Here is a 21608-nt window from a genome sequence, read left to right as displayed (position 1 = left end):
TGATGCCAAAACACTAATTTCAGGAATTTGTAACATGTTATCTTTTCAAGTTAGCGTATATGCTTGAGTTGTAAATTAATAACCCCTGTATGTCAATAATTGCCCACCGTATTATAATATGATATCAGTGCTTGTAAAAATGTATTAACAATTTGCAACAACAAAGCGACAAAAATATGAACAGCAATATGTAAAAAGTGATGCCATTTTCCGTGTCTTTTAAACTGGCTGATGGTTCCATGTTTTTAGGTTGAAATGAACTCGGCGTACTGGTTCCTTCGGCTGTAACAATGTGATACATAATAAATTAATCGTTGCACACTTTAAAACGTTTTGCAATATTAAATGACGGATTGGAAATTAGGTCAGTACAGTTTTGAACAATGACGACTGCGTTGTAGCATAAAAGTGACTGTATTTGCTATTTCATACAATGCACCCGAAAAAAAAAAGAGATATGTAAAACTTACTCGCAAGGATCGCCACAGATCTGGTTCAAAATCACTTCCACCAAATCGTCAGTTAAACCTCCAAAACCAGATTCCAGCAAAACAGTTTTTTCAGGGTCTCCAGCAATATCAATGATATCATCCTTCTTTAAACTTCCCTTCTCATTTACGACTCCGAGTGCAACCACCTACATTACAATTTACCAAAATTATTTTCACGTGTTCTTGTACAGGGCTTCTCAAACTGTTGATCGCGACACCAATTGGGGTCGCGAAACATTATGTGTTATTATATCAGTACATTTATTGTTTAAACATCGTTCCCGTGTATAGGCTATACCAGGGGTGCACAACCTTGCGGCTGTACAGAGACGAGTTTGTGCGGCCGTGATCATGTTTATTAGAATATATGTACTGGCGGCCGTGACGTAGGGCGGTATGGCAACCCTGGGTATGTAACATAGTTTGGTTAAAAAACGTTTATCTGAAAGAAAACCAAAATTTTCGTACATTTGCTTTTGCTGATCGAAGTTCTGAAGCAGGTCCTGCTGTATCATCTTTGGAAATTCCATCAGTAACAACCAAAACCATATCCTGAACATTTGGTCGGTTGCCTGGCGCTGTTAGCATTTTCTCACGCACATAAGTCAACGCTTGTCCAGTCAAGGTTCCTGTGAAATTGCACCTAAGTTAGAAATTTGCGCCAGAGGATGACAGTTAAGTCTGATTCAATTCTAAGGGAAGGAAGACTTCATTTACCCGTAAAGCCAGTCATAAATGGTAAGTGAAAAGCTTCGCTCCAGTACTACTTGAAAATTAGAATTTTTTGATTCGTTGAAACAAGAGATCGACAAACACTGCTGCGTGGCCTGGACAACTTATTTATTAGGCTGAACATATAGGTGACACAATACACATGCCATTGACTACCACACCACACTTAGATGTGAGCACTACATTGTGACGAAACAATCCCATGTCTGTCACTAAATGAGCGCCTTGGTGACTAGCGTTTTGAACCAGACTTTATGAGGCTGGCTTATTACGAAACAGATATCTATGGTACATGTAGTACATTTGCGAATCATCATGCACTGACTTTGACGAGAAACCGGTAATTTGAATCACATATATTTTACCTGAACCATCGTAGGGAAGATTGATGATTGCATCCGTTGTTGATTTAAGATCCTGATATTGACCAATCAGTATTTCACTGTCTGTGTCAATATATCTGTTGTATCTGTTAAAAAATGATGTATTGCTTAGCTTTTTGGACTGTGGGTTTGTCACGATCGATCAAAAACACATTTGAAAAACATAAACGCCAAATATCTAAGCACAACCAGCAAAAGCATACCTGATAGCAGCAACCAGCATGTCACTTGAGGACACCACGAAATTGTCTATCACGCTCTTGACAAAATAAACTGTTTTGTTCCAGTTTTCCTTTCCCACAGAACTGCTTGAATCGAGAACCAAAAACAAATCGACTTGGGCGAATGGGGGGCAACGTTCTTCGAAAAATCAGTCAGTTAGGAATAAATATGTACTTTGCAAAACCACATGCTGCTACTTTTATCCACCAGACATAGTTTAGAATTTCCCTGCTTGATTTAAGTTTGATAATTTAGGAATATTTTTGTCTTCTACTTAAAAAAAATTTCATGATAAAAAGAACATAAAATTTCAAGTGACATCAACCAGCTAAATCCCTTTTTAGTCACGTCAGCGTTGCCAATAATAACAAACTGTACTAAAACAATTTTATTTCTATAAGTTATGTCTTACTTGCACAGCATGGGGGATCATTGGTCCACTCGAATGTGCCAGTAAATGGGTCTTTTTCACAAGCAGTTTCATTTGAGCCGAATATATCCCAATTGTCTGTCTGCAACCCACACGAGAACTTGCATTTGGAGAAAGATTTGTTTTCCTGGTCGCATTCTGCCAGACCATTTTGAGGGTTGATGTCCGCTGGACCGCAAGTTTCTAAAGTACAGATTTTTTTCGTACATTTATTTGGTGATGTTACTGTACAAACACATTATATTTAAATTCGTAAGTAAATTGTTGTCAGGACGAAACAAAATACCAAAATAAGCAGAACTCGTCTAATATTCGACACTAGGTGTTTGATGACTAATTAAGATCGATCCAAATAAAAACACGAACATTCAAGATCATAAAACCAAAACAACTGTTCATGTTGAGTATACCTCGTTGGCACGATGGCGGAGGGTTAGACCAAACACCATCACCGATGCACTGTATTGTGTCCTGTCCAGTAAGGAAATATCCATCATCGCATGTAAATGCACATGAGGAGCCATAAATGTTGGAGTCTGTGCACTCCGCATCACCATTCTCAAAATCATTGTACGCTTGTTTTTCGCAGGTAACTGAAATAAAAATTTCCATGTCACAAAACGTTTAATGTACGACAACAGAAAGATGTAGGTAAAAATGACTTTCATTGGACAATCATCTTTTAAAAAAAAGCATCTTTTTCTAAGACGCTGTCCTAACATAAAACAATTTTTGGGAAAAGGAACAGTATGGCAGTGCTAATTATACAAGCGGCGTAAAAAGTCTCCTGCGTGATTGATTACAAAAGTGTTTCCAAACATTAGCATGCACTATATGTGAAGTACAACTCATGACTGTAATAAATAGGGCTTAATCAACTGTGAAATTATCTCTGGGTAATTCCTTGTCATCCATCTCGTCAACAACGATTCAAGAAATTTAAAACTCATGTTAATAAGGTAAAAGTATTTCTTACTTTGTTCGCAGAAAGACGGCGGGGTTGACCAGATAAAGTTGTCTTGGCATGTAACTCGAGCTGGACCGATAAGTAAATATCCTTCATCACATGCAAACGTACATGTCGACCCATAAAAATTGCTGTCAGAGCAGACTGACAATCCATTTCCAATTTCAACATCTTGTTTTTCGCAAGTCACTGCAGAATAAAAGTTTTAATTAAATTAATCAAATAACATATTCGTTTCAAGCGTATGATTGGAGCAAAAAACTATTTTAAAAAATGCAAAGGAATACAAACCTCTTTGACATGTTGGTTTCGACACAGTCCATTCGCCATTTTGTTGGCAAGTAGTCGTTTCATCTCCTTCTAGATAAAAGCCAATGCGACACGAAAACACGCAAACCGATGCATAGAAATTGCTTTCTTCACAGATTGTTTCACCGTTGGCTATGTTGGATGTTGCAGCAATGTCGCAAGTAACTGTTCATAAGTGATAAATCGTCGCATTTAAAATTGATCGGGGAGCTGAGTATTGTTTTAAAATGAAAAAAACTGTTGCTTTGAATTGTATTATGTAATAAAATATGATACTTGCTTCTATTACTAAAAATGCTAATATTGTTTTATAATGAAATATTTTGGAGTAAAATGTTCACTCACACGGCAGTTTTAAGACAAATCGTATGACTTTAATCGATTAAATGCGACATATTGGTTTATTTGCAGATTTATAAAAGTGTTAGTAGTGCTACTGCTATAACCGTTTAGCGTAACGAAAGTAAGCTTAAAACCCACCCAACACCATGTTTCTAACCTCTGATGCAAGTAGGTGATTCGTTGCTCCATTTTCCGTCTAGGTTGCAGTTGATTTGGAGATTTCCCATTAGTTCGTATCCTTCATCACACGAGTAAATGCATGAGGAGCCAACTTTGTTACTATCGCTGCACCTTCTGCGCCCATTTTGTCGTTCAGGTGCCTCCAAAGCATCGCATTCAGCACCTGACATTAATAAAAACGAAAGAGTTATAGATATAGGGACAAAGATTTTTGTTTGCATTGCTACACCTGTGAGTTAAGAAGATTCCGAATCAGAAAATACTGCTTCTGTTAAGCCACTCAACAGCACAAGGTTAGTAAAATGTATATGTTTGGTACGAATACAGAATGGTGTCTCAATCTAATTGGCTGTATATTACATGGTTGAGCCTGAAATAATTTATTAAATTTGCACACAAAATATATTAACCATTAACTTTTTAACTGAATTCGACACAAATCAATTAAGTTGCTTGATTGGTGACCTATGTACGTAACCAACTTAAAATCGCCACTGGCAGCTCTTACGTTCACATTTTGGAGCGGTCCTCTCCCAAACCAGCCCTCCGGATGTTTCAAAGCAACCAACTTCACTATCTCCAACCAGATTGTATCCTGGGTTGCACTTGTAACTGGCAAAAAGGTTTTTTTTTTCAGCTTTTATGTTGAGTCATAAAAAGCACATTGTTTTATTATTAATGCAAAGAAAATCTTCTAAAATATAAACCTGCATGTGCTGTTGAGAAAATTCATGTTGCTACATTCTACTGATCCAAAAGTAGGATTCATTGCCGGTGGACATGTCGGGTTTTCTGGAATAAAACAACAAAACTCTTCACAACGTAAAATCAACAAAACAGACAATATGCAATTCAATTGCTTCTACTCAAAACGCTTTGTTTGCATTTAAACGTATTTATGGAATCCAGAGTACGAATTTACGAAATTTACGGAAATAATTCATTTTATGGTCGTTGATAGTTGTATAAAAGGCGAAATAAAATTGTTAATGTGAAACAGACGACGTATCTTACCATCACAAGGCAGGGCTCGTTCATTACAGAAATCATCATCACAGCAACATCTACAGACACTGTTCTTTGTAAACAGTGGGTTGCATTGAACTGGATCCCAGACTGGCATGTTATTCTGATTTTGGTTGTTTTGACATGCTTCCGACTGCTTACATCTTTTTGTTATTCTATATCCAACTTGTTCGTTCAGTCGGACCTCGTTTTGGCAGGACAACTGCAAGAACATCATCATTAATATTTTCATTTAACGGGTTTGTAAACTAATTAAATTTCAATTGTGTCACCTCATTATGAGCACATTCCACAAGCTTTCCGTTTTCGTTGCACTCTTCATTCGATGTTGCATCAATGCATGTAAAGCAAGTTAAACCTATAGATACAATATAAACAGCAATGATTTTAAAGATATAAAAAAAGATAATTAATAATCTGCATGAAAACTAATGTTTACCGTTAAAATTTAAATTTCAACTTCGCTACCACTATGTCATGACTTTTCGCCGAACTAGTATAAAGAGACTAAAAACAATAGACTATGCTTATTCATGAAACGTCACTTACCGTAACAAAAGGGCAGCACCGCAGAAAGGCATACAGCGAATAACAAAAACGATCTTGCCATCTTGTAAGTCTACAAAGGTAAATATTTTGTAGTTGATGCTAAGTCCGGTGGTGTCTCTTGTTTATATATAATCTTGAATACATTTTTTCTTTGCACTAATTGTCCCTGTGCGTTCATCAAAAGGCGAACAAATTGCCTTCAAGTCGATTTATCACCGGACAAATTGACAAAACCCTGGAAGTAACAAAATCGTTTTGTTTTGAAGCGAGGTGTCTAATTGTGGGTTAGACACGTCTCAAGTAATTTTATTGCATCCGCAATAAGACTTTCGCTGCAATAATTAATTTCCCACGTGCTTCGCCCACTTTTAATTCCGATTACAGTCTGAATACATTGCAAAAAATATGATGATACAATGGTTGAAGTACTTCTATAAAGTACTTCTAAAGTTGAAGTACTTCTAAAGGTTGAAGTACTTCTATATCTTATTTGGCGTCGGTTTGTATCAGTAAATCAGTTTAAATCGTTTTGAGAATCGACTTTCTCCATTGCTAAACAAGAGCTATTTTGCCTGACAACTAACAATAATGTATTTGTTCGCGCACAATTGTAGTGTTTTTTTTTTGTCTTGACTGTGATGTCACAAGCTGTCTTTGGATCATTGTATTTTGCACAACTATAGCAAAACTCTTGCAATCAACTTTCGCTTTTCTGAAATACACATTTAGGCTTAAGGACCGCGAGCCCTTGAAATAATGGCAAAGGGACCATTTTGAAAAATATATGAAGAAGTTTGAGAACCAGAACCACTGTTTATCAGGTCCGTACAAGTCTAAATTTATCCACCGCTATTTGGGGTTTGTCATGCTAACTAGTTATAAACTTTTACCCACAAACAAGCTAAATCCCAAAATTGGTAAATCGATGTTTTGGACCAGTGCTCTTCAACCTTTTTAGTGGCACGGAACCCTTAAGGACAGTGGTTCTCAACTGGTGGTCCATGATGACTTTTTGGGTGGTCCACTAAGTTTGGTGATAAACTACAGATTATTGCATATTACATATGGAAAGAGTATCAAAATGTTAGCTGTTAATAATTGTATCTCACGTATTGAAAATCGGTTTCAAACAATTATGTTTCAAGCCCAAACAGTAGTTTTGTATGCGCACTTCGACCTTGCTAAAAAATAAAATGGTCCACGATATTATTATTTTTTTGACGATCATTGCATTTTATTTAAAACACGACTGGTGTCACACGAGGCAACGACCTTGATACTTTATTACAAAGCCAAGATTATGTGAATAAATTTACATAAATTCCTCAACAATAAACAATGCAAACAAGCAAAGTCATGTAGTAGCAGAATGTCGCGACAAAAATGCTATTTTGCGTCATCTGTTGCTGCTGCTGGCTTCGCTGTCCTTACTTGTTTGGTTCTATAAAATACATTTAATACTGTTAAAAAAGTAAAACAACGATGGTATGTGAATAAAGTTTTACACGCAGCGTATCTGTAAAAAGACAAGATCATCGATACACCTGCACATAATGACATTGTGTTAGATACGATTAAAATGACGAATTGGCGATTTGTTAGTGAAAAACTTTACATAATGATCCAAAATATGTTCTCTTTAGATTTAAGACAAGACTGCTGAAACAACAGACAATAACAAAACTGTAAAGTGAAATACGTTTTGTCGATAGCTATTAACAGATTTCGCCACAATTTTTTTCATGTGACCAACGAGTTTGACGGGAGTTGTACAAGACTGGACACATGTTATCATTTTACTCACCCTCCGGTAGGCATCCATTGCCAAACAACGAAGCCAAAAAAAGCAATATGCAAATATTATTTCAATTAAAAACAGACAGTGTAGCGATAGTTAACAAAAACTATATTCTTGTTGCCTAATAACCCAATAAACGTTACACAAAAAACATCTTTGACAGTTTTTTTTCTAATTGTAAACCCTTAAGATCTGTCTAATTTGTTTAGTGCCCAATAATAATAGTTTCATTTTGCACTACTCACTTGAACTGACAAATTGTTTCGAATGACTGCATTACGAAGAATAAGGGCTTTAGTCCGATGAAGATATTCTTTCCCGACATGAAGAGTTTTCGCAAATGTTAGGCTTCGATGATCCGTTTCACGTGCATGTAAAATCTAAAGGAAACCATAAAAACTCCAAAGTTAATTGTAACGTACAATTTTACAAGCACTGCGCTGATTACCAAGCGTCGATTTTGGGTCTCGGGAAAATAAATAAGTTGTATTATACAGTATAACTAAAGCCTGGTTAATATAAAATGGTGGAATACAACCCATACCTGCTATTTTACACATGCATATGTGACATTTTCAAACATAACAATATTTCGTATTGTACATTACAATGGGTGCCATCGACCCGGCATTAATAGACATATACATATCTATTTCTACAGCGGAAGTGTGCCACCAATTTTTTTCAATATTATACCATTTTGGGGACAACATTGTTTCAAGTTTTGATTTGCCAAAAGATTTCGTAACACCATCCTATGCATAAAGTTAGCACTACTTCAGGCACTTAGATCGATATCTTTAAACACTAGTCTTTTACCTTATTTTGGGAGTCAATACGAGCCTGTATTTGTCCATCCAGAATAAGTGGCATCAGCTCATCCTCCAACTCGGTAACACTGCAGTTAAATGCGTTCGCCATCCTATGCATGTCAGCCAGTTTGTACGGACTAAAATACTATAAATAACACAAACAGGAATCAAAACACATTGGAACAGGGGTGTGCAACCTGCGGCCCGCAGAAACGGTTGGATTACAAATGTACTGGCAAACGAGTCCGCTTATTACATATTTTTGAGCAGATTAATGTGCCCGATGCTATTTTTCTGCGACCTGGCAATATGTGGCTCGAATCAAATGCGAATTCTACTTGTAGTTAAGCATATTTGGTATGGAACAAGGTAAAATCATTTTGTGTTATATAAAGATGCGGCTCACGATCAAATTTTGGCAATTGTATTTGACCCCACAGTAACAAAGATGGCACACCCCTGCATTAGACGAACCAAAACTATTTCAACGAAACATTACCACGCTAGTGGTCCGCCTGCAAAAACACCTATTCTAAACCAAAATTTCAAAAACTGTCAAAAAGGTAATGTTGTTGGCAGATTCTAAATATGGAAACAGGTTTCCAAAGAAACAGAATCAGTCAATAATGGTTAAGAAAATAAATATGTTCGCATGTTGGTCATCATTTTTCAACAAAACTAGAAGGGTGGCTTAGCACATTTTGTTGTTGCATTTACACTATAACCTATTTTAAAACATTAATATATTTCCTATGCTTATTTTGTATTGGGTCCCATATTAGCCATTGTCTTTTAAAACCTTAGTCGCTTCTACAGGCAAAAACTCATGGGTCCCCACACATGCAAAGTTGAAAATAATGCAATTCAAGAGATAACCATGAGAAAGTCGGGTGTTATAAGGTAAAACACAGTGATCGGCACTGGGCTTAAATAATAATACTATGTAGAATACAAACTATAAAATTAGATTCACCCCAGATATTGTTTGAAGTAAGTCCTATTTAACGTTTTAAAAAATGACCCATTTTAGAGGGCTAGTAGGGTAACTAATTGGGTTCGACACACAAACTAAGAAATATATAAAAACCACAATGACTCAATCAATAGTACCGCAAAATTTCAGCCCAATCCGCCAATGTTTAAAATTTCGACCACTAGAGGTGTTTTGAGCAACAACCGTTAATGTTTCTGACGTCATAGGGCTGTTAACAAGCCCCTAACTGCCATGGCGCAAAAACGTCCACCAAGCAACATACAACTGGTTGCCCTTGTAACACAGAAATATTGAGCAACAGAAATCTTTCGTTTGTGGTACCCAGTAACATACAAATACGTTTTACACTTTAGGGGCTTGTGGGGTAAATGTTAGGACTACAGGGTTGAACACAACAATCAACACCTATAAATGGCATACTATACAAGAAATCCAAATTTCAGCCAATTCTCACACTGTTTAAAAACTCACCCATTTTAGGGGGCTAGCGGGGTAAATACTGGGGTTATCAACAAAAACAAAGTGGGATGCACATCTACATGAATATATCTACCATCTGTGTAAATTTCAGCCAAATCCATCAAACATTTGATGGAAAAAACGAGTCGGACAAACTTTGGGTAAAAACACCCATTTTAGGGGGCTACCGGGGTAAATACTGGGGTTATCAACAAAAACAAAGTGGGATGCACATCTACATAACTATATCTACCATCTGTGTAAATTTCAGCCAAATCCATCAATCATTTGATGGAAAAACGAGTCGGACAAACTTCGGGGAAAAAATACCCATTTTAGGGGGCTAGCGGGGTAAATACTGGGGTTATCAACACAAACAAAGTGGGATGCACATCTACATAACTAAAAGGAAGAAAAAAAAGAAAACAATTTGAGTAAAATCAATATGTGTCCCCTTCAGGGAAGGGGACCCATAATTAACCTGCACAAGAGCACGACAACGGATCTGGGAATAAAGTTTATCAACATGTTGGGAGAGATACAAATCAAGAAGCATTCCATCCCGACCTTCCTGCAGCAAACCAAGACATCGGCCATACTGAGATTTATAAAATGCGAAGACAATTTCCCGAATGGTTGGCTCCAGTTCCAGTAACAGCTTGAAAGAGCTATAATTGCAAAAAAAGATTAGCTTACCGGTTATTGCAAGTAATAACATGATGCCCAAGATTCCTCTTGTTTAACAACATAATATGCTGTTTGAAATATGCCCGGAGTTAATTTTTATTACACAGCTCTAAACATAGTCATAAATGCTGCCAATCTATAATCCGTAAATTTATTTTGACATAGCTTCACAGTGTAATGATTCTCTACAACACATATTTCTACACTGGCATATTTTGTAATTCCAACAATACAACAAACATTTTGCCATCAACTATATCTTGGTCATACAGATGTACCTGCTGGTTATCACTTGAGATTGTAGTTCATGTCTGGTGAATGTGGCAAGTGCACATAAGCTACCATACACTGCCACATTGTTAGGTGATAAAAGCTAAAAATATACAAGTAAAATTTAATTTTCTTACCAAATAATTTGCAATATTACATTACAAAATAAAAGCTGAACAGAGTTTATATAATTTCTTAACAAATGGTGGGCGACGGTGCGATAACCAGATTCTGGGAAATCAAGGTTATGCTTGGAGGAGACACAGATCACTAAATCTAAAGACGTCATGACATAATAATACAATAGATCTAAAAAACATACAATTTTTATCTTATAGTAATGACAAAACATAAACATTACATAAAAAACTACAGGTTTGGAAACAAAACTTTCAATTGATAATGATATGAAAAACCACACCTCTGGAAAATCACAGTGGTCCAATGATATTTGGAGAAAACTTTTAGCAGCAGCTTTGTACTTGCCCATAGCCAGATGAGCTAATCCAGCAGCGCACCTATGTTTAATGGATTTGAAAGAATTGATTTAAACAGCAAAAAAAATATAAGAAGTTGTAATTCTCGATATATTTATAATCTGCACGAAGAAAGACCTTGCTTAAAACTGGCTTCTCCAGCCAGCTTTTTTAAAACTAACATTGATAAAAAGATCTTCATTAAGAACAAATGCAAAAAAACATCTTTTTGAAAACAATGCAGACAACTGCTATTTCTACACAACATACTAACTGTTATTATTTTCACAAAACATAGCAAAAGTTTATACAAATGTCAACATTTTTCACAGTCACTTTGAATCAAAATCTGCCAAGGCGATCTGTGTGTTGTATTTTACTACTGGTGTCAACAGTTTTTATCTTGTATAACAACAAACCTGAGTTTTGTGAATGTAACATGACTTTGATTATCTCTTTCTTTTTCAGTAAAATCTCCAGTAGCTTCTGCCTTGTTGACATAGGTGAGTACATGTGACCAGTTGCCAAGATAAACACATACCTGCAGATGAAATGTAAATGAAGATCATTCGAAGTTCAAACACTGTTTGGGGCAAAAGGACTAAGTGTCTAAGTATATATTTTTTTTATTTCTAAATATTATACATCATCATTGATTATCCACAGGCAGCAGAAACTAATTTAAATTGTGAAAAACAATCTTATTGGAATGTCTGTAGACTTTTACAACCTATATTACACATCAAACACCCCCAACAGGAAAGCACAAGCAAAACACATTGTAGCTGTGCTACACTGTTGTAAAACACAACAACATTCAAGCAAGGAAAAAGAGTAAAGTTCTTTATTTAGTTTAAATGTACCATTTTTTATTGTTGATGGTGTCACTGAACAACAAAAAAATGAAAAAAATCTTTTAGTTATTTTTATTCACCTTTATGACATTAAGGCACATGCTAACAATGTGTTTTGGGGAAGTACAGTATTCTCGTGCTCGGCTGTAATTCTTCAGTGCATTGTTTAAATCTCCCATGCTCAAATAGTGACTTCCAAGTTCATCAAAGCCTCTCCTATAGATGTAAATACATGACGTGATGACAACTGACCCATAGGGTAAGACCAAAGTAAACATTCCCAGTTCCACAAAAAAACATGATATTTAAAAAAAAACAATAAAACACTGAGTTTCCTACCTGATGCTTTCTTTGATTGAGTTGCTTTTGCAGTTTTTTAGGTTTATGTCAAGTTTTTCGAGTATCGTTGTAGCATGTTTAGTTGTATGGTCCATCCACTGAGTGTCCAGGGATGGGGATTGGATTAAACCAGCAACAGCATCAGGCAAAACTGAAGATGACCTGCAAACAGCCTCCAAAATGGCAACATGTTCTTAGAAAACACAAACAAAATCTTTACCTTATTGCTTCATTCAGCTTTTTATGAACTTCTTCGTAAAGAGCAACATTAAGAGAATTTCGTACAAACTGTAGAGCCATTCTGCAAAAACAATCAGTTTGTTACGTTTTTAACCCTATTTTCTGAAACTTCCTGTAGTTTTTTAACAGCAAGTTTTATTTAATTTGATGAACACCAAGTTCGCCAAGTGGCTCTTTAATTAGTACGTATGTCAAACACAATATAAAAAACCTTAAAGCTTCTACTTTTAGTGAAGGGGCATGAGCTGCAACAAACAACAATCTTTCTATTTTCATGATTCCTTTGTAGCCACTCGCATATGCATCAAGATCCTATAAATAACATATTTTTATTACATGTTTTTTTTTCAGTTATCTTTACTGACAAAATTATACACAGATCCAATATTTATTTCATGTGTCAACAAGGGAGGTATTTAGGTCCTTGCTTCTATTTGATTTCATTTTAAAAAAATGTTTCCTTTAAAAAAATTGTGATTTTTCGGAGCAACGTAAATGGAAACACAATATCTGCGATGATAGATGGCTTTGAAACTTAACATGTAAAGTGCCAGAAACATTTAGTAATCGTTGCCGCTGTGGTTTAGTAAACCATTATAGGATATGGTGGCTAATAAATGTAATAACTACAGTATATCGACTGACTGGCAGAACTAAACGTTTAAATGAAATTGTAAAATAAGATTTGTGGACAAAGAGCAAATGCAATGTTACCATAAAATTAAGATAGACTAAAAAGATGTAAAAAATATAAATATAAACCAGAGTGGAGTTTTCCACAATAAAGTTCTGTTCTTGCATTTGTTGGTCTGCGATATCATTTTCAGGGTCTGCATCTACTTGCATAGGTTCAACACTCTGTAAAAAAGGAAAGTATTTTTACAAACATGGTTACCTTACTTACATAGTAAATGCTTTTCAATATCAATTCCTTTTAAATGTGTTTTAGGAGCAGGAAACGTTTCGGATTTGCTAGACATTTGTTTTAACTTTGTTTGTAAAGGCTAAATAATAAATGATTTTCCAGCAGAATTTCATACTTACAGCGGCCAGAGACGAGGCATTAAATATCCCAAGAGCGTGTAGTGGCATCTCCAAACTCCTATGTTTCAATTGCAACAAACGACCTGAAGCAAAAAGTATTTTGTTTTGGGTTGGTCTTAACTTTTAGTACAGTACAGAGTACACTGGTGCTTTGCAAGCTGAACTTTTAGTCACGCTTCGTCGAGTCGAGCATTCGAGCATGCCAAATTGCTAATGATTTCGATGTAATCTTCAAACAAACAGATTAGTTCTAGTAGCATCAAAGTAAGACTAGAATAAGAATGAACGAGACAATTTATCGCCAATTTGAAAAAAATACGTGCTGTTTGCAGTCACGTATGTTTCGATCGGTTTGCACTCAGCCCTTACTAAATATGGGGCGCCGTTGTCGAATAAATTAAGTTGCAGCAAGATAGCTAACCTGCAAGAAACATAGCTTTCTTGCGACAAAAGATGGCTAAGTTGCGGCAACTTAGCGTTGCAAGCAACGAAATTTAGGTAGTTGCAACGCAAGATAGCTAACTTGCTTCAACTTAGCCTTGCAAGATAGCTAAGTTAGTTAACTTGCGGCAACTGAGCTATCTTGCAAGTTTCTTGTTTGTTTTCAAAACGGCCTTAAGGCGCCATTGTCGAAAGAATTAAGTTGTGCAACTGAATTTATTCGACAACAATGCCCCATAGCTAAATGCTGCGCTTTTTGATCATGATTGTGTGGAGTTAATTATAGTTTAATTGGTTGAAACGGTAAAGAGCTTTCTTACATGAACCGGAACTAAACCCGATCCAGTAAACCGGTTTGAGCTGTTAATTGAAGCTTAAATAACATTTTCTTCAAAAAACGATTCGGAGTTGAAGCCTATATTTTGTTTGGCGTTGAACCTGACGAACCGAACCGGTAACGAATGGAGCCTGTAGTTATTAAAAGCGACAAAAAAATCATTCCATGCAGATAAATGGTGAAATAAAAATTAAACGATAAAGGATTTAAACCGGAATATTTAGTGAACCCGAACCTAACAGGGAATACATCTCTCTGAGTTTGACGATCTTTGGTATTGCCGCGCGACTTCGTGAGGTTGAGATTTGGTATTACGAAACTCCGACTGAAGGACGCCGGTTGCTACGCAAGGTGTCCTCTTATTGGTTGTTAAAAGTCTGATATGCGGGATGTGGCGTGATTGGTTGAAACTTAAAAGATGTCATGACCCGCAAAATCTTCATTGTGATTAAACTATATACATCAGGGGTCGGCAACCTTTTAGGCGACACGTGCCAATTTACTTGTTATTTTCATGTGCTAATGACCTCACGTCCCAAAGTTTTTGTAAATATTAGTGGTTCGTGCCAGCAGATATCAATAATAAAAGGAAATCAGAGTGTTTTGTACATGTAACAGTCAATTTTATAACAATGACACGATAAAAACTATAAACAAGCAGTGTAACAGCTTAAATTGTAACTTTAATATGAACACGCAAATCGGTTGGGGTGCCATGAAAAACTACCTCGGGTGCCAACCTTGGCACGCGTGCCGGGGGTTGCCGACCCCTGATATACATTCTCTCTTGCGCCGTTATGAAAATCAGACAACACGCAAGTATATAAACTTACTGGTTGGGTTGAATGTAGGGTTACCATATCTGTGTGGGCAAAATTGCGGACGGTTTCAACAACTATCTTTAGCGACACCAAAGGTCCGTTGCAATGCATTGTATACAGGCCGGGTTGCCATGCCATCCTAATTATTTCCAAGATGTCCTTATTTTGAAAGGCAATGTTTTAGAAACATTAATTGTTCTTTTTTCTAAGAAATGTCCTTGTTTTTGACTTAAGTCCTTATTTTGTCAAATCCCTGCTACAAACGAAAGTAAACCGACGCCCGAGGTGTCGTGAGATACTGGAACAAATGGTTTCTTGCAAATAATACGGCAGGTGATATGGCATGGCTTGTATAAATGCAAAGGTTTGTTCAAAATCGTTTGCGACTTTTCGTTGGAGTCCATTTCGATGGCAACTCTGATTATATCACGCTGTTACACGTTACCAACCCCAAAAGTGCTATTTTTCATAGAATATCATTACTGTCGCAGAGATAAACGCAGTTTCGTTTCTCAATAAGTTACAAAGCAAAAAGTTTTACAAGATCCGGCACGATTCGTACATCAAAATCAGCACAGACAACGTATAATGTAATCTACTGTATTAATTATACGTATAATGTAAACCTTTTAGTCTTCCAAAAAAAGATTGTGAAAACTACTGTAGTTTAAGCTACTCGCTGGCGTCAAAATTCTGGACATTAAGAGTGTTTTTAAAAATATATTTCCGAACACAGATTTTACGCCCTAATTCCGGACATGTCCGGGAAATTCCCGACTTCTGGTAACCCTAGTTTAATGTGCAGGTAAACTACAAAAACAAAGCTGACCATTATACTTTACGTTTTAGGTAAAGAAGTTGTAATTTTGCGGTCGTTTTGCTCGTCATTTTACCATTTCACTCTTAGATTTCTACTGATTACACTCACAGATAAGTTTCTGATTTTCAGTTTGCTTTCTTGCAGCTTGCCGGTGTCTTTTTGACAAAGAATGTTTCACGAATTCGCATAAAATACGCATAGGCCTACAGGCCTGGTAATAATACTTTTGTGTTTCGTTTGGCTCGTTAGCCTCAACGTTGGCCCATAAAAGAGTGTTTCTTTTGTATTTTTTTACAATTTGTTTTTAGGGTAATAAATCATTTATTCTTAATTTCAGGCTGTGTTTTTCTTACTTCTATATTTTTATGCTACTATCACGTTTTTCATGTGTTTCATATAAATTTAGGATTTTTTTCCCACTTTCTTCTCAAATTGTCGTATTGAATTTGACAAGCAGTAACGTGGTAACTTACTTTGCTTAGAATAGTGGATTTTTTCTGGTGGTTTCAAACAAAGACAGTATGTATAGTGCTCGAACACGTCCAACCTGATGGCAACCGTTTAATTGGGCGCAACAGTCAAATATGCGGGGGCTAGATGTCTGCGCGGTTCCCGCAATGAATAACAAGGCCCTGAGCTGACTATTGGTTTGGAAATGTTCTTATGCGTCAGCTGAGCTTCTTGGGCTATGTTATTCTTTACTTGAAAGCTTGTTATTTCTTCTGCTTCTCGTGGTTCGTATCGGTCGTCTGCAGTAGCGAGTAAGTTTATTATTACGATTCTTAACGCTTGCTGCATAGAGCCGCCATGATCCACAAAAGATCAATTTAGTTCTTGTCTTTTATTCTGGTTACGCAACACACATCAAGTCTCGCATTTGTCTCAAGGAAAGTAAACGGTGGAAAAGAGAAAGATCAACGATAAAACATTTGCTTTTAAACTGATACTCGTTTTTCATGCGATCATTCCAAAACAGTACCTTCTTTTACTCACATCAGTTATTAGTTTGTTTTAAGTTAAACGCTTGCAAAGATATGCAGCACTGCAATGGATTGCACAACTATTTCACCCGGTTTGACGCAACAGCCTATCTTATGGTCAGGCTGTTGGAACATATCAGGAAGACGGGAACATGTAACAACAACACTGAATATGTACTTCCAATAGTTACTGAATCATGAGGACACATGGAACAGTAAAGTTACAGTAGCATAGAATTTCCATGAAACAAAAAGTCATGCTTGCAAAGTTAAAATTTTCCATTACTTAATGCTTAGCCAAACCAAAATGCCAAACTGATGGTTTGAAAGCACGTGACCGCTACAAATACGTAAATTTTGGTTGCATTATTATCAAACAAGCACAAGGAGCCTAATACTTCTTTATCACACAACTTTATCTAAATCTTTTGAAAGACGACCCGACAACGAGATCGAAATTTCACCTCGAGGCAAAATACATCAGTTTCCAAAGCTGCTATACGTGGTCGGTTTCGTGTAAGCTTTTTTGGATATTACCACGACTTTTGCAGGATGGCGCATGGTATTTGTATGCAGTAAGTTTCTAGCTTTTCTAGACTGGCTACATCAGTGGTTCCCAAACTTTTTCATATTTTTTTCAAAACGGTCTCTTTGCCATTATTTCGAGGGCTCGCGGTCCTTAAGCCTCAATGTGTATTACATAAAAACGAAAGTTGATTGCATGATTTTAGCTAGTTATGCAAAATTGCGCATAACAATCATCCAAAGACAGCATGTGACATCACAAACAGGACAAAATCATTACGATTGTGCGCGAACAATTGCATTTTTGACAGTTGTCATTTAATAAAGGCCATTGTTTAGCTATGGAGACAGTCGATTCTCAATTCTACTTTGATTTAAACTTATTTAGTGGTACAAACTGACGCCAAATAAGATTATAGAATTACTTCAACCGCTTCGCGGTCCCCCAAAATTGCCTCACGGACCCCTAAAGGACCGCGGACCCCAGTTTGGGAACCGCTGGGCTACATAATACTTTAAAAGTGATCATTGCAAACAAGCCCAAACATATATATTAGTGTCCGTTTATTGTTATTGTTTAGTGTTTAGTGAAACAGTAAAATTCATAAAAATTAAGACCAACTAAGACCGACATTTTTTACAACCAAAAAAAAATCGACAAATAAACGGCTATTAATTAATAAACGACAAATAAAATATGAGAGTGTTTGTGAACGAAACGATTATTTTAACAGAAAAATGAGCAACTTAACTTAGATATAGTTAACTTAGATCCTGCAAATAGATAGAATAGGTGAAACAATAATTTTAGATAAGGATTACAGCGCCAACGACTAATAAGTCGAACACGGTAACGTTAAGCTGTCAATAAAAGAAACTTGGTAATGGAGTAAGTTTTAACATCGCACAATACCGTACACATTAACAAAACTAACATAACCTTCCAAGTGCCCAGCAACGATTATAAGCATAATAATTTGCTTCCGCAACGAATTGTATCTTATTTGTAGTTATTTGTGTAAATTATTGCACGGACATTGGGATACTAAATGTAACCTTTACCAGTGGTGGGATTCAAATTTTTTGTCAGCCGGTTCTATCACAAAAGTCGTATTTTTCAACCGGTTCTGTCACAACAAGTCCTTTGACAGTAACCGGTAATGCTAAACGGTTCGTTGATCTCATAAAATTTCCTGGGACGGTCCTATAGAACCGGTGCGAACCGGCTGAATCCCACCACTGACCTTTACCCAAAATGCAAGATTGCGTAATTATTTGTAGTGATGCAAAAAAATCTACCTCAAAAGATTCGTATCGAAACCAACTGTTTGGCCCGAAGGTAGCCGAAGCCGAACCCTTACATAAGGGCTTAACGTCTTTGAAAAGGTGAGTGAGCTATAAAGCAAATAAACTTCTTTTGTGACATCCTGAAGCACGTTCGAAGACAAATGAAAACCTTTTTTGTTAGTGGTTTAGTCAACTTAATATACGTCTTAATTAATCCATAATAAATGTTTAAGCGTGTAAGTTGTAAAGTTGGATGGACCCAAAAGTTGTAAATCGGGCCGGGCCTTTCGGGTCGGTTACGGGCTTAAGTTTAATAAAGCCTTGACTTTACACTTGATTTCATTGGGTCGTAATACAACCCCGGAATATTTAACTTTTGGGTCCAATTCGGGATTTTAAAAACATCGTGTTCGGGTCTCCGCTGACAATTTTTTGGTTATACGCTTAATTTTGGTTGTTATACAATTTTGTACGCTTTGTTACAAGCGTTTTTTATAATAGCTAAAAGCAAACTGAAGCTATAAAATCTTGCACAGGAATTAGTTGCAAATTTTGGGGCAAACCGGTTTTCGATCCGTCCCTACCGGGAATTAGGGCCGGTGCCTCCTGATTCTTTTGTGATTGGTCAACCGCAATCAGATCCTTCATAAACTGGTTGGCCGCCTTGACGGCTCGTTCCTCGGTGTTAGAGTCGAAGTCGTACTTCACACCCAGGAGGCTCAAGTCATGGAACAAATCAGGGATGTAATCGACGAAAATGTTTGCAAAAATTCTGATAAAACAAGTTGAACAAAACCTAAATTAGCAAAGGTATAAAATCGTTGTATGTGCTAAAAGCGACCGCAACAAAATGGACACCAGTCATTCTTCCAAAAACGAGCGAAGTGTGTTCCTTGTTTGTATGGGTATATGTCACAAATATTCTAGTTGAAATTAACCATTGAAAGTTAATTTAATACGATATTTTCCGCAACAACATGTAAGATTAACTACATCTAGTTTTGCAAGGCGCATAAAAATCCAAAATTCGTTTGTTACGTCACAGGTATTACTAAAAGTGTCAAATGACTTTGTTATGCATTTGATCTGTTGATTGTGATGCAATAAATGACTAATGCAAGCACCGGAGATTTTTCAAAATTCCACACGATATTACTTTCTCAAGAAATCACTAATCAAACTAAATAAAATCGCAGTATACCTTTAAGGTCCCGACCAAATCGCTTCACAAAATTATTTCGATTAAAGAATAATTTTTTTGTTAATGTTTGGCACAAAACATTATTATAAAAATAACAGAGGGGGGAATTTGAACTTGGTGATTTACTTTAATGGGAAACCGCACCAAATAGGTTAAGAACCACTGGTCTAGAGTCTATCGTTGCAGGCGCTATGGTGTTGTCATTGTTATAGTGTGCCAGTTTTATCGCGTCGCCGTTGCCCGTTGCAGTGTTCATTGTTTTATCTGAAGGAAATCGTCATAGCGAGTTAAAGCCTTTTTTCCCGATCTTTGTAATATAAGATATACAAGCGCCCCCATCTAACGATTTAAGAGATAGAGAAGAAGATAGAATTGAGAGATAACTGAAAAGTAGTGCTGGATTGTTTGTTTGTTGTTTTGATTACGTGTGGTTGGACGTGAATAAATGTAAAAGGAAAAGGTTTGCTGCCGATCAGAGTACACGAGCGTTAGCTGTTAAGGAACTTCCGATAGTCAGTCCCAAACTTTTGCGTACCCGTGAAAACGGGAACGTGACAGTATACATAATCTAAACAGTTATTCATTGTGTTGAATTATGGGTTGGTGTTACTATTACACAATTACTAACATTGCGAAGCGGTTGAAATAAAGGTAAAATATGCCTGACGAACAGTTTTGAGAACAAACATTTTAGTTTTATCTTTTACTTGTTAGATTTACATAACTAATAAGATAAAGTCCCAAAAACACTCTGGGACACATATACCATGTTTCTTATACCTGGTTCTAGTTACATTTATCTTCTTCATCAGTAAAGCGGGATTGTTTATAACTTTATCTAAGGTCAGTTGGGGGTGATCTGCAAGAATCTCATTCCAGTGTTCTTCATTATCAAAAGATTCGTATGGATAACGAAATTCCATACAGGCATACTTTACGGCGAAGTACCGAGCAAATGTAATGTGGTCACAATAGTGAACAACGGCAACCTGTAAAAATGAACAATCGAAGAGCATAATAACATAAAAATCTGTATGTATACAGAAAAAAACATTTCTAATTAAACCCAAACATGCAGAAATAAGTTAAACAAAAAAACTAAAATTATGCCCAATGAGCAAACAGACTCAACACAGTTCGTCTATAATTTCCGAAACGTTATGATGTTTTGTTTGTCGCAAAGTGCTTAATTACGGGCCAGATTAGCTATAAGAATAAACTAAAGGATAATGCACTATAGTGCAAATTACCGTGTGAATAAAGGTTGCGATGACATCCACCATATCGGCTTGTTCAATTCCAGGTACGTGTCTTGCCATTGCGTTTAACATATTTTTCCATTCTTCTGGTGAAATTAGGTGCGAAACGGAATTCACAAACTTTCTTACTGGTTCGTAGTAAGCAGCAATGAAGGCTAAATAGGGTATTTCCCTGTACTTTTTGTGCTGAATAAACGATGGTGGAAAATGGGGGTGTGGGAAAACCAAAGAATCTTCGTCCTTTAAAAATACCATTAGTTTAAGTTTGTTCCCCGTTTTTTAAAAAAAAATAAGGCTTTGATTAAAAAAAAAACATGATGGTACCTTAAAAAA

At 36.4% G+C, this 21608-nt stretch overlaps 3 protein-coding genes across 3 annotated transcripts; all 3 read right to left on the bottom strand.

The window, feature by feature from the left end:
- Window positions 1–124: 124 nt before the first annotated feature.
- LOC145204142 (E-selectin-like) lies at window positions 125–5732 on the bottom strand. Its single transcript, XM_080076587.1, has 15 exons — window positions 5632–5732; window positions 5355–5440; window positions 5071–5284; window positions 4764–4848; window positions 4565–4668; window positions 4034–4219; window positions 3517–3699; window positions 3235–3414; window positions 2669–2851; window positions 2241–2441; window positions 1810–1966; window positions 1589–1692; window positions 960–1120; window positions 471–637; window positions 125–282 (listed from the first exon to the last, which is right to left on the bottom strand). The coding sequence occupies exons 1-15, from the start codon at window positions 5690–5692 to the stop codon at window positions 246–248; spliced, it is 2109 nt and encodes a 702-aa protein (XP_079932713.1). The 5' UTR covers window positions 5693–5732; the 3' UTR covers window positions 125–245.
- Window positions 5733–6896: 1164 nt separating this feature from the next.
- On the bottom strand, window positions 6897–13776 carry LOC145233191 (COP9 signalosome complex subunit 1-like). The gene is made up of 13 exons (XM_080097872.1): window positions 13605–13776; window positions 13323–13418; window positions 12772–12872; window positions 12541–12621; window positions 12321–12482; window positions 12062–12197; window positions 11547–11668; window positions 11073–11169; window positions 10660–10754; window positions 10176–10362; window positions 8249–8386; window positions 7675–7809; window positions 6897–7072 (listed from the first exon to the last, which is right to left on the bottom strand). The coding sequence occupies exons 1-13, from the start codon at window positions 13650–13652 to the stop codon at window positions 7028–7030; spliced, it is 1443 nt and encodes a 480-aa protein (XP_079953998.1). The 5' UTR covers window positions 13653–13776; the 3' UTR covers window positions 6897–7027.
- A 4345-nt stretch (window positions 13777–18121) lies between these two features.
- Window positions 18122–21542, bottom strand: LOC145228521 (uncharacterized). The gene is made up of 3 exons (XM_080093599.1): window positions 21267–21542; window positions 20797–21005; window positions 18122–19587 (listed from the first exon to the last, which is right to left on the bottom strand). The coding sequence occupies exons 1-3, from the start codon at window positions 21528–21530 to the stop codon at window positions 19317–19319; spliced, it is 744 nt and encodes a 247-aa protein (XP_079949725.1). The 5' UTR covers window positions 21531–21542; the 3' UTR covers window positions 18122–19316.
- Between the last annotated feature and the right edge of the window lie 66 nt (window positions 21543–21608).

This window comes from Phallusia mammillata, chromosome 1 (genome assembly GCF_965637545.1).
Source record: "Phallusia mammillata chromosome 1, kaPhaMamm4.hap1.1, whole genome shotgun sequence".
Lineage (NCBI taxonomy): Eukaryota > Metazoa > Chordata > Ascidiacea > Phlebobranchia > Ascidiidae > Phallusia > Phallusia mammillata.
This window is presented reverse-complemented; position numbering and strand designations above follow the sequence as displayed.